The sequence below is a fragment of the Dendrobium catenatum genome, unplaced genomic scaffold (assembly GCF_001605985.2).
Source record: "Dendrobium catenatum unplaced genomic scaffold, ASM160598v2 fragScaff_scaffold_629, whole genome shotgun sequence".
Lineage (NCBI taxonomy): Eukaryota > Viridiplantae > Streptophyta > Magnoliopsida > Asparagales > Orchidaceae > Dendrobium > Dendrobium catenatum.
The window spans coordinates 896659-910545 of NW_021319091.1; the positions used below are offsets into that span (position 1 = coordinate 896659).

At 37.0% G+C, this 13887-nt stretch overlaps 3 protein-coding genes across 4 annotated transcripts; all 3 read right to left on the minus strand.

Moving 5' to 3' along the window:
• Window positions 1–1409: 1409 nt before the first annotated feature.
• Window positions 1410–1769, minus strand: LOC110094438. The gene has a single exon (XM_020819673.2). It carries the CDS (start codon window positions 1767–1769, stop codon window positions 1410–1412), a length of 360 nt encoding a protein of 119 aa, XP_020675332.1.
• Window positions 1770–6808: 5039 nt separating this feature from the next.
• Window positions 6809–8545, minus strand: LOC110094435 (transcription factor MYC2-like). The gene has a single exon (XM_020819667.2). It carries the CDS (start codon window positions 8350–8352, stop codon window positions 6964–6966), a length of 1389 nt encoding a protein of 462 aa, XP_020675326.1. The 5' UTR covers window positions 8353–8545; the 3' UTR covers window positions 6809–6963.
• A 1638-nt stretch (window positions 8546–10183) lies between these two features.
• LOC110094462 (WEB family protein At3g02930, chloroplastic) lies at window positions 10184–13795 on the minus strand. 2 transcript variants are annotated; one of them, XM_020819711.2, is made up of 3 exons: window positions 13452–13795; window positions 12634–12841; window positions 10184–12536 (listed from the first exon to the last, which is right to left on the minus strand). In XM_020819711.2, the coding sequence occupies exons 1-3, from the start codon at window positions 13469–13471 to the stop codon at window positions 10410–10412; spliced, it is 2355 nt and encodes a 784-aa protein (XP_020675370.1). In that variant the 5' UTR covers window positions 13472–13795; the 3' UTR covers window positions 10184–10409. The 2 variants fall into 2 exon arrangements, with proteins under 2 accessions (XP_020675370.1, XP_020675369.1); XM_020819710.2 differs by having other exon boundaries at window positions 12634–12844.
• Window positions 13796–13887: the final 92 nt, after the last annotated feature.

Consider the following 13887-nt stretch of genomic DNA (forward strand, 5'->3'; position numbering starts at 1 on the left):
ATAGTTTATTTTAGAACTTAGATTATAGTTTTGTAAATAATAAAATTTTCAATCTAATCCGTGTAAATCTCCAAAAAAAAAAAAAAAAAAAAAAAAAAAAAAAAAAAAAAAAAAAAAGCCCACCATTTCATAACATATTGAATTGCTCACACATAACACAACACACAAATTTTATATTAAAATATATTTACTTCACTCACATAAGTCAAGCATAAATCTACAAGCAATTCCAATCCAATGGCAATTTTTATTTAAAAACATAGAAAATAATAGTATATCTATTAGAAAACTAGAATTTTAATGATTATTATTCAATTGAATAATATTTAAATATTAGAATGCTTAAATATTGGCAAAAGAGCATAGTAATAAGAAAATAACCCTAACAACTAACCATTTTCTCAATTATAATGATACATCAACAACAACAAAAATATAAGCCTTTATCCCACGATGTATGTGTTCTGGGCTAAATGAATCATTTCTCTCCACGGAGTTTTAAATGGAATAAAAAAGGTCAATTACAATATTTTTCAGTCAAATCTTTTTAGATATGCTTCAACCTTTCTTAACATAGGACAAGTCTAATATATCTACTCTCCTAACAGAGTCATCGGTACGCCGCCATTGTTTTATGTAATCAAATCATTCAAGGCGACTCTCCCTTATCTTATCTGCCACTAGAACTATTCCAACTTTTTAAGTTGACACCGGACAAGAGGGGGCTTGACAACTCCTCGTCAATGATCAGGTGACTGTAGCCGAGCACAACTCCAAGAACTCCTTGGAAACTACCACCTTAATACACTTTATGATACAGAAATGAACAAAGCTCAACTCCAATCTTATTAATCATCCCCTATTACAAGTATTAGCTATATATTTATAGACAAATATAACAACATAATAGGCTACACTCAACCTAAGGAACATTACACATATATAACCATACTAACTACCATATGGAATTAATTTGGCCTGAAGTTAATAGGATTAAGCAGCTTAGCTTCGACATCATGCACGTATACTCATTTCACAATCTATCTCTGTGTAAAACCACTCATCCACCTTAGCATATGCAACACTTAATTTTATGCTTCTCTTTTAATCGACACGATAATATATTACAATAATAAATACTAAATATTTTAACAATAAATATCTAGCACAAATGATATATCAATATAATAACTCAATAACTCTAATGATATAGACAATAAACACCTTTTTACATTGATAACTTAATGTAATTAGCAATAAATAAACTCACAATTAAATTTATGTTCAAATCCCCACATGTAATTAGGTCATTACAAATGATAATATTTTTTATGTAATTGATTAGTATTTGTTTGTTCTATATTACAATAATATAAAACAAAATACTAATCAAATACGAATCGCTCATTTCAATGCTTTCGAGCATTCCGTCGGCTCTTCAGATCTTCGAAGCTCCAATCCCGCCGCATCCCGCCGCTACGAACAAGCCGCGGCTCGCCAACCGCCGACGGCACCACCGTGTGCTTGACGAACTTATTTGACAAGGTCCTCACGGAATTAGCAACCTTATGGCGGCCCTTATTGCGTCGGCCGCTCGATTCAAGCGAACTATTTCGCCGCAGCAATTTGTTGTGCAGACGGGGCGAAGAATTGGCAGAGAATGAGCGTTGGAGTACTCCACAGCAATGGAAGCATTGGTGTTTGCCAGGCTCCGGCCGGTTGACGGCGGGGCTGCCACCATTGTCACACCGGAGGCAATTGAGGCTCATCGGAGAAGGCAAGTTCTAATATTATTGAGGCCTGTGGAATGAGTTAAATAAAGGAAGGGATTGAAAGATTGGCTTTCAGAAGAGATAAAGCTTTATTTGGAGATTGGCATGGAACTGCCAGACTTTTATTTTCAGAAAGGATCAGAGGCTCTCGTTTTCTAAGCTAATTTTGGGAATAATTATTATCTCCGGTCAAATCTGAACGGATATGAATGTATATCGAGCAATATCGAGTGCTTAATATCGAGTTTCAGGTGACGTGGCGTGTGATTATTGGTATATGAACGTGTTCGGTGACCGAACGTAATAATTGCTCTAATTTTGGGGTGATAGAGTTGGAAGCTTATCCCTTTGCGTTGATGGAAATTATAACAATTATTAATAAAGTTTTATTTTTTTCCTCAGGGGATTTTTAGGCCAATTAAGACAAATTCACACACACATCAAATATGAAGACTCGCATTTAAGATCTCTTGATGGATAGCCAAAGCTCTCAGCCAATAGACCAATGTGAGTTGTGCTTATCATATAATTTTACTAGTATGTAATCTTTTATGTAGCACTTTAACTTCTCCCAAACTTAGAAATAGTAGGTTAATAAGATATATCCCAACATTTGTAATTTTTATCATTCTAATAAATCTATAAATATCTATCTCTAAGTTCTCTTTCGCTTTCAATTTTTTCGCTTGTTCTTTATCTATATTTGTGAGTAAGATTTTGATTTCACGCACGAATAAGTTAGAATCCAATATATAGGAATATTTAGTGCGAGTGATATTGGAATCACATGCAGCTCGTTTTAGTTTGTTGATTGGAGGCTCTGGCTATTAATAATAGATTTTCGGTATGAAATTTATGTATGTGTTGTGTGCGAGAATTTATCTTAATTAATGTTATTTGCTTGAAAGCATGGAACGTTTTTGTAATTGGGAATAAAGGCTTAATTATGTTTAACAAACTTTATCCAATTAGAATAGTTATATAAATTTATGGACGCCAAAATTTTATTTTTAATCTTATAATTAAGTTTTGCACGCACATATACAAACATTTAGATTAAAATTTTAAAAAAAATCTACCAGCACTAAGTTTCGATTTCAAGCAGAGATTTATTATGTTAAATGGGCGGTTGGACTTAACTTTTTGGTGTCTGCTTGGAATGGCTAAAGCTTTTTATAAAGTTGATTGTGAAGTCAAATAAAATTCTGGTTGACATTTGAAAAATATAGTAAAAAAATTATCCCAAGTTGTCTTTTAATCTCCCAATTAAAAAATCTTGAATTTAGACTTCGTTTGGGACGCTTTCTTGCTGCTTCTCAAAATAATTTTTTAGTAAAAAAATAAAAATTGAAAAAAATAAAAAATTTACATTAAGCTGCTATCCTAGAAAGCAATCAAAAAGCACCATGGCCAAGTTCATGCCCACCTTCAATTTTATTTTTTTAATAGCCAAAAAATCAAAGTAAGCCGGAGAAGATAAATAATCTGAAGGTCCGAACACAGGAACACCAACCGGTTGCCAGGCAAGGGTCATCCATTGGAGAAAGAACAAACTGCAGCAAAAGTTCTCAAAACAAAATCCAGCATCGAAAACAATAAAAAGAGGGTCCACCAAAGTTTTCAAAACAAGTCATGGCCATCCATAGAGGTGTGTAGGAGGCCTGCCTCATCATAGTCCGTCTAACCACAAAAAAATCAAACAACACCAATTTGCCAATAGAATGATAATGAGCAATAAAACCAACACCGAATTACTTCTTTTTAGCTTTTTGTGTACGTCGCTTGCAACCACTCGGGACATAACGACTCACTTCCAAATTATACACATTATCATCATCTATAGTGTCAATGTGAGTCTCAACATCCCCATATTGAGAAGTAGAAGAACCATCAAGCCAATCGATTTGATCCAAGTACTTGCCCATAACTTGAGCATTCAAATCTAAAGAAGAAATCAGCTCAATAGGGGCATTCACCCACGACACATCAAAAAGAGCATTATGTATAGATACAACACCCAAGTCATTCGGACTGCCAACAGGAGCATCAGATACCAATTTATTCAAGGGGCAAACATCATCATTAACCACAAGATGCAAATTACCATATAAACTACCTGAATCTCCAACAACACTATGGGACACAATGGGGGAAACTACAGAACTAACCAAACAAGGGTTATAACCATCATTTAAAGGCGCAACATGTTCAAACGAGGAGGCAACAACTAACATAATGCCAGCATGCATATCATTTCCAGCTAAAATTCCCTCATTATTAGGAGCACGATCATCCTCCACATTAACAACAACAACATTGGAATTAGGAGACGAAAGGGGACAAGGAACGACTTGATAGCATGCACATCCAACCCATAAGAAATACCAAAAGGAGACGGGTCAACCAAATTTGAAGAAGGGCCAACATGAGCAACTTGGGAAACAATCCATTGACCACAATAGTCAGCTTAGGAAGAGGGGTAACCATCAAAGGGTTAGAAGTCATAATACTAGACAAATCCGCAACATCCGGAGCAAGCACATGAGAAGAACCAACATTCCCCATATGAACAGGAGCATGAAAAACTATAGTCGGAGACACCTTGGAGGAATGGGGGTTAAGCAAACTACAATTATTTTTAGCATGTCCCAGGGATTTGCAATGGTCACAAAAAGAAGGAAACTCCTCTATAACAACCGGTTGAATAAATCCAAGATTGTTCGGACCAATCCACACAGACTGAGGGTATGATTTAGAAATATCCAACTTGACGAGGACCACAACAGCAGACGATCGCGAGCCAACAACAGTAGAATGATCAGTTTTTAAAGGGCGACCAAATAAGGAATCTAAACCGTGAAGAATGCAAGGGGAAAACAAATGCGGTCTAAGGTTTATGAAGGAAACCCAAATCGGAATGATCGGAGACTCTACCGAGATATCGAAAAATGGCAACCATTTAAACAATTTCATGTAGCAATTGGCAACAAAGTAGGAACGATGGAAAAAAACCCTACAATAATCCAAATCGTTAAGAAATTTGATTAAAACGTGCCTTGAATCCAAAACAGTCACAAAACATTCATCAATAAGTTTAAGGTTAAGGAAGAACTTATGAATCGCTTCAAGCGATGGTCTACGAATCAGAAATTTACCAACTAGAACAAACTCAAAAGGCTTGGCATGATCCAAGACTTATGCTTGGGAAATCCACAATGTCGGCAGCCCGCGATGAGTCGTAGTTTTAATATCAGGAAACACATTAGATGAAGAAACCCTAGACAAAGCATCAAGAAAAGAACAAGACGAATTTCGGCCATCTAGAAAATCATGGTCATCCAGCCGAACCTTCGCCATCCGAGCGAAGAAGGACCGAAAGGGGGAAAACACCAAAATTAAAATAAACAAATACATAACAAATAAGAGGGCGACATGAACGCCTAGGGACAAGAGGCCATGGGGTGGCCAAAAGAAACGGGAAGCAAGAGTGGCTGCTAGGGTGAAACCCTAGCAGTATTGCACTCAGTGATGATCGGGTGAAGCTGAAAACTAGCCATGGCATGCCCACCTTCATCTTTATTCCCAAAGAGGGGAGTTAAGTTTCATTTGTGACAGCTTTCTAACTGCTTTACATAGTTGCTTTTTAACAAAAAAAAATTAAAATTAGAAAAAAATGTGATCAAAAGCTGTCACAAACGAAGCCTGGGACGATTTCTTTATGCCTTCTAAAATTATTTTTAAGTACAACTATTTTTTGAACACAAAATTATTGTACTAAAAAACCTATTTTAAAAATAATAAAAAGATTATCCCAAAAGAAGCCTGCTTTCCATACCATCCCCCTTTGGCCAAAAGTCTTCCAATCATCCAAGGAAGCTTCAACCAGCTGCTCTTACGAATTGAGCCTTCATTTTTATGTGATTCGTGCATGATAAAATATAACATCATATATATCACATGTTTAACGTGTTCCATGTTTTATGATTGTTCAGTTTAGGTTACGTTGGAGATAGAAAGAGGTACGATTGAAATGGATTTTGAATTTCTCCAATCAGAAAAATAAAATTCTCAAATTTTTATATTCTAATTTATTTTGAGTGGTTGTAATAAAAAAAATCCCACTTTATTGTTATTTTACTCAAAATTATAAAAATAATTTACCATTTTTTCAAGCAAAATTCAAAATTAGGGATATATTTTTTCATCATAATCCTATTAATTAAGATATTTAAGATCAAAGACATAATAATGAAAGAATGAATTACAAGTTTTATTTATTAATTACTTTCTTTTCTATATTATATGCCTGCTTTGACACATAAACTTGAATTAATATTAGTAATACTAAATAAAAAAAAATAAAATTATAGAAATGATTGTAATTGATAAATTAGAGAACTCTTGAAGCTAACTCAAAAATCAAGTTTGAATAGACCATGAATCTTTTTTCGCTATTTTATTATGTTAAAAGCAAAATTATCTATTAAATCTAATAAAGAAATATCATTTCTAATATTTTATAACCAAATTTTTTTAGGTCTACCTATACATTTTTTAACATAAGTCAAATCTAATACCTCTTCTTTCCTAACTAGGTCATCGGAAAGCCGTCGTTTTATGTGACCAAACTATCTATGATGACTCTCTCCAATAAGGCATATTATTAGATCTGCTCATCCAATGAAAACTTGTCATATGGAATGTACGTGTCCGCGAAATTTTAAGTCGAATGCGTCAAAAGCGCAGGTAAAACGCAGGTAAAGTGCAAGTAAATCACAGTCAAAGCACAGTCAAAACGCACATAAAGCGTAGTCAAAACATAATCCATGTGGCAAGTTTTCATTGGATGATTGGACCTAATAATTTGCCCGCTAATAAAGGAGTTCTCACCAAAACAAAATTTTCATACGAAGTACTTTTTACATATTTAAATATCCACAAAGCTTTCTTGTTCTATTAGTTGAGCATTTTGATTATCAACTAAGAGATTTTAAATTGAGTTATGCGTATATGAATCAGATAGTTATCCCTTAATTCTAAAAACAAAAAAAAATACAACATCACAATTTTAGTATTTACTTATATGCCCGAGAAAATATATATAAGAAAACAAATATTAGTCCACCCGAAAAAACACGAAATATGCGTCACTTTGAATCTGGGTTCCGGCGGAAACTTGGAAGTTGGACGGCTACGAAAATTGCTGAAAGCAGTCGCCGCCGGCAGCAGCATCACCGAGAAGTCTTGCAAATATCTCTTCATTAAGCTGCTCTTGCGATCTAAAATCCGTCATCCTCACTGTAAACTGCTGTAGCATTAGATCCTCCACCACGGAGCAGCTCCCGTAAAGCACCTCGAGCCCGACAGCCTCGAGCGCCGACATGAACTTTGCTGAAGGGTGACCTTTCCTCTTGCTCTGCAATCTGATCATGGCCTCCGTCCTAATCACCTTCACCTCCAATTCAAGCCCCTCCAATTTCCCTTCTCTTCCACCAACTTCCGCAAGAAAGCCATTGACATTGCTCTTCAGAACATCCACTTGAGAACGAAGCGATTCATTACAGGAATCGAGCGACCTTATCGTCTCCTGGAGTTCCGTGATGTAAACGACGGCGTCGCCGAGCAGGGAGGCCTTATCCATCTTGGATACATTGGGCACCACAGCTCGGAGTGAGTAGAATAGTTGATTAAGCTTCTCTCGCCGCTGCCGCTCTGCTTCTACATGGTTGAGAGGCTGGTCCCGCTCATTAGCCGTCTTCCGGCCGCGTTTTCTAGGGCGTCTTTCAGGTTCCACCGTCAAAGCCAGGTCCGAATTTTCCGATCCGGCGGTCGTGAGAAGAGGAGTAACAGCTCCGCACGAAATTGGGTTATCGACAAGGAATTGCGGATTCGAAATTGGGATTTCTACTGAAGGGAAGCTAAAGGAATCCCTAATTCTGCTTATGGTGTCGGGGTTCTTGAATACGACATTCGTGGAACCCAGCTCCACCACGCCATTTGCGACGGGAATGCAAGCCATCGTCCTAATACCAAACGCCGCCGCCTGGCGAGCGCGATCACATTGCGCGGCACCCAATCGATTATTTCCTGAAATCCAGATAGTTTCGGCTGACATTTGCGCTTGGATCAGGAGGGAGGTGGGACCTACCAAGCAATGAGTCATGGAAATTAGGAAGAACCACTCTGTATCAGTTACCTCCTCCTCGATGGCATCATCGACCGAAGTGGAGATAAGAGAGTTGAGCTCACGAAGCACACGCTTCCGGTGCTCTTGCTCCGGAGAGTAGGGGCGGTGCCGGTGGTTGATGGGGGGATCAAGGGAGCCCTTGTAGAAGCCGTCGCCCCAGGAAAGCATGGCGTTTGAAGAAGAATGCCAGAAGATGGCGTAGGTCCAGGAGTCTGAGTGCGATTCGATCAGAGCCTGAAGGCGGAGCTGAAGAGCGTCGGGTGGGGAGCTGGAGGTGATAGTGGAGTCGCAAGAGGAGACGGTGGCGGAGGGAAGAGGGCATGGAAAGGTGTAGGGGTTAAAGGGATCGTCTATGAGGATGGAGGAGGCCATGTCTTCGGGCAAGACGATCATGTCTGCGAGGTGCTGAGGCTGGAGTGTGGGAGTGTGGAGAGAGCGGAGCGGTGGTGGTGGAGGATTTGAGGAGCCGAGGAATCCGGTTGAGAACGAAGGTTCGACTACAGGTTCCGGACCTGAATTGAGGTACGGAGGCGCGTTTGAATTCAGTTTTGAAGTCCGCAGCGGTTATTTTAGCCACGTGTCATAAATTTTTGTGAAACATTTTTTTAAATATTCTTATTTATTTAACTAACATAGATAACAATTTATTAGTTTAGCCGAATATTTTTAAATTAATGGGGAAATAAATTTATTTTATAAATAATTATATATAATATAAATTTAATTTATAGAAATTTAAAAATAGTAGAGAAAGTTATCATAAATTTATATTATACAACAAAGTATGTTTTACTAGCTTTTTCCGACATGCAGCAACTTTAATGGTTTAAGTAAAATTAGTTGTCAATATTGATAGCTCTCTATGATGAATGATATGGAAAACATAGTCAAATATGAAAGAAATTATTATGTGCGGAGTCTGGACGTAAAGTTACGTCTAGACATGTAAGGGTACAGAGTGTATACACATTGTGTACAATCACAGTCAGACGTAGAATTACGAGCGGACTCCGCACGTAATAATTTCTCCAAATATGAATCATTGGAGTGAACAACTTTGAGTAATAACTTATATGGCTTGATAGACATTTATCATATGTGATGAAATTGAATGCTTTGTACAACCAACTAACAACCCTCTAATGTTGAGAATTTGTCTATTTATAGGCTGATTTGATCATGTATTTGTTAATACTATCACAACTCCTTTTTAATAATCAAAATGTTCAATGTGCATTAAAGTTTTGTTTAATTTAATTTAGTTAATATTATTTAAAATTATAGTGTTAATTTCTTTTAGGTTAGAGCCAGAGAGTGGAGGAGAGGTGTTAGCTACCCATCATCAGGCTTTTGTGGTTTATGGTTGTTGGCATTTGTCCATTTATCAGACTTAAAGGTCATTTGTTTGATATGTATTTTAAGAGTAATTAAATTATAATATTTTATTTTATAAGTTAATGAGTTGTTTGATTAGATACAAATTTTAAAATGTACAAATAGGATACATTGTAAATACAATTTAGAGGCAATAGCAAATGAGGGAAGCAAGGGGATAAGGCAAAGAGACGGGCAGGGGAAGGATTAATTATTCAGTGCAAACTCCTAACGCCGTTCGAAGACCAATGAGAATGCGCTACATCACCCCCTTGTTCGTTACCGTGGTTCGGTACTGCTGATGTGGTGCATTATGGTTAGTCTCGAGACGGCGTTCTGCGTTCGGTCTCTGCACAATAATTCTCCAGGGGAAGGGGCTAGATTGGCAGCGAGGCGAGCACCGTATATGTTTTACCTTACTTTTCGGCACTTTCCATGCCAACCTAAAGAGCAGTATTCAGTACATGTTCTATCTTACTTTTCTGCACTTTCCATGCCAACCTAAAGGAAACTTGTAAATACTGGATAAAAGATGATTAACAAGCAGAAAATGAGTGTAGAATATGTGTAATGCTATCCTCTTTCAGCTAAATCTACATGTAAAATAGGGCCACAGCAACTATTAACTAATTAATATTATAGAAAGATATGCAATATAAAAAACTTACCTGATATAAAAGTTTGGAAGATACAATGTTTCATCAGCTGTAAAATATCTTATTCAAATCTGAGATGTTTTTGAAGTATAATGACTTGATCAATACATAAAACATACAGCATTTGACTAAGATATAAAAGTTTAGCAAATAGCAAATATAAATACAAGATCTTTAAACCAAATATAAGACAGTTAATCCAAGCATATATAATATTTTTCACTCTATTTCATCAAATATAGTTTATAAACAAGATATAATGTTTGTAAGGCCATTAATTTATCACATTTTTATAATAGTAACTAATAACTTTGAATTTAAGCAAACCATCATATAGGTTGCAAACCCCATTTTCAAGCGAAAATTCATTTGGGGAGTATGGTATCTTTCATAGGATATACCTACATAGTGCCTATAATCTTACTTATGGTTACTTCTCTTCAAAAGATTACCCAACTTGTTCAGCAAAGCCTTCTTCACTTTTACCTCTTGAAACCTGATGAGTTTGAGTGAATCGCCATTAAAATCTTCTGATGGCAGTATATTTACCTTTCTGAAGCTCCTGCTGGCCATCCTAGAATCCAGTTCATCATCTATTGATTTAACATCACACTCATACGCAGAGAAAGGCAACTTAGACCCCATTTTCAAGGTATCAACTTTGGCAGTTCGAATTCTATTGGCATTTTCTTCTTTAACTTGGCCAAGATAACCTTGCATGCCTGAACTGGCCTTTTTTCTTTCACCATAATTTGCATTGGTATCAAGGACTTCATACTCATTATCACATTTTGATAGAACACTATCCTTTGGCTTAGTTGCTTTGGGTTTTGCAAGAAAAATAGATAGCTCTTTTATCTTATCAATACCAGCAGTTTCTCGTGCAGGAATGGTAGAGTTTTCTGATCTAACATTCTGCAGTTCATTGCCCACATTGAGCGAGCTCTCCTTGAAGCTGAAGGGATCGGCTTTTGCATCTTCTGCAACCCCATTTCCAGCAGTAGCGGATTCAGAGTCGATTACCTTGTTAAGCATTAGATATTTATCATCTTTTTTAGCATTTACTTGATAGTGTGCTCCTTTCCATGATTTGGATTCAGATTCTTCTTTCGTGCTGTCGATACTACTACTCACATTAAGCTCTTTCACATTCCATTCAGCTTCAACGCTTTCAGCTTCAGTTTGATTTCTTTCAATTGATTTTTTGAGGCAAATAATCTCATACCTTGCTTCATCAAGCATAACTTGATAACTCTCTTCAGTGTTCTTTAGTGCTGATCTCAAATGTTCAGTCTGAGCATAGAAATCTTCTATTTCAGTATGCTTTTCCAAAAGAATCTCTCGTGTTTCTCTGGCTTCTAAAGAAACTTTCCGTAAAGCTGAAGCTAATTCTTCCATGTCTTTCTTATTATTTTCACTCTCATATCTAGCGGTTTCAAGCTCCCTCATAAGCTTTATCTTCTCCTCAGACAAGCTTTCAATTTTAGAGGCCACAATCTTCTCATTTTCTGTTGCAAGTAATTTCTCCTGCTTCAAGTTTTGAAGCTCTGATTTTAGAACAACAACTGTTTCTTCCGTTTTCGATGCTTCAATATGTGCTTCCCTCAAAAGTTTCTCTGAGTTTAGAAGTTCTTCTTTGTGCTGAACAACTTCAAAGCCCAAGGTATTTACCTTCTCTCTAAGTGCGGCAAGCTCAGATTCTGAATCTAGCAATGCTACCTTCCAATCATTGAGTTGTTTGGAGACCAAATATGACAAATCTGTTGAGGACTTCTGAGACAATTTGGCTTCCTGTAGCTGAACTAACAACAATTCCACCTGCTTCTTGAGTTCATCAACAAATTTACAGGCATCGAACTCACCCCTTTTTGCAACATTCAACTCAGTATTAAGCACTTCTAACAGTAGTTCCATCTCCACCAACTTTACATCTGTTAACTTTGTCTTCTCAAGTTTAGATTTCAAGCAATCAATCTCTAAATTCATCTTCTTAACAATTTCCTGATTCTCATTGCTTAAACTATCCATAGTTGAATCTAATAAGGCATTGAGCTGATTAACTTCTGAGGAAAGGATGTCAACTTTCTCTGCATTGATCTCAGCAATTTTCCTTGCATCATTAGAATGGCAAATGGCTCTATCTCTAGAGTCAGAAGTCAATGTCAATTCCTGCCTCACCCTTTCTAGCTCCTTTGTTGTAGAAAGTAATGATAAAACATCCAAATCATGCCGGTTTCGAACACGATCAATCTCGTTTTGGCATTCCTCTTCCTTTTTCCGCGCAGCTTCAATGCCTGCCTGTTGTATCTTATCTGCCCTGACCCTTGCAATCTTAGAGCTCTCCTCAGCCATGCTTCGAGCAGCAAGAGCTTCATTAAGCTTGCAGTAACTTTCGTCAGCTGTTCTGTTTGCATTATCCAGCTCTTTAACCGCTTTCAGCTTCTCTTGCTCAACTGAAGCCAATTGCTCTCTCGTCCTCCTAAGTTCTTCCTGCAAAACATCAAGTCTTGGCTGCAATGTTGGTGTTTTTGTTGGCCTGGGTAGTTTCTGCAACCAAAATAGATGGAAAAGTTCTAAATGCATCAGAATGAAATGAAATGGACATAATATAACGCAATAGAATTTAGAATATCCATTCCATTACATCTGCAGATAAGATGATCTTCGCTGAGCGATGCGCGGTAGGCGGTCTCGAATCAATAGATTTTGGAGAACCATCAACACAACTGGTGAAACTTCTGAGTAAAACAGGTGAGCCAGATGCAGATTTTGTGGATCCTCCTCTGACCAATTTACTAATCCTAGGAGTAGTTTGAGTGTTTTTTCCATTATGAGCATCAGATAAACTAGATCTGCTTCACAAACACAAAAAGATAATCCATATTACTGCAGTAGAAACAAATTTAGAGGTTTTAGTCAACTAATCTATAAATATGAAAGCCAAAAGAAAAAAAAGTTAAAAATTCAACCACCAATATACACAATATCCATTATGTTGGATCCTACTAAATCCCATAACGATTCAAGCATAAATCAGTAATCTATAGAAGCAGAGGCCGCCTAGAAAGCAAGCACTAAAGATCATCTTGGTAAGGAACCAAACGCAAAAGCAACCCAAAATGGCAAGGAATGTGCATTAACTAAATCTTCAAACTAAAATAGAAAGCAGAAACAATAAAAAAAAGAAAGCTTTTGAAGGAATCCATAATAACTGTTCCATTTAAAGAAGATCCAACCGACAACATAAACTGAAAATTACAGCAAAAATAAAAACCCCAATTCCACCGACACGAAAAGGCCAACAAACCAATCTTCAACACAGCAACACTCAACAAAAGCTCCAACAAAACCACCAATACGCAGCAGAAAATTGCATCTTGATTACTAGAAAGTAGAGAAGAAAACAAACAAAAGGAAGAAAAACAGAACCTCATTAGATCTAAAAGTTGGAGAATCACATACTTGGTCTTCGCGGTGAGCATTGTCTCGACGAGATCGATGGAGAAGAAGAGCACTGGATCAGAGTGGCTGGCAATTGAGTTGGCTACCTAAGTGTAGAGAAACATGGAAAAATGGGGTAGAAGAAGCCAAAGTTCATAAATGATTGGTAATTTATTGAGAAGAGGGTAAAAGTAGGTGGTCTCCGGCAGATAGCAGATGAGAAGTGAAGATGAAGAAATCTTTTGAAGTATTGAGGGTTGGAGAAGAAAGTGAATTTTGTCAATTATTGCGGTCGGTTATCTCTCCTAATCTCCCCCCACGAGGGCCACGACTGCATGAAAAAAGCGGCTCTTTTTCTCTCTCTCTCTCCCCCTCTCTCCCCCTCTCTCTCCCCGTATATATATAAGTATTTAATTAAAAAATAATTGAAAGATTTTGATGTTATATAAATAAATAT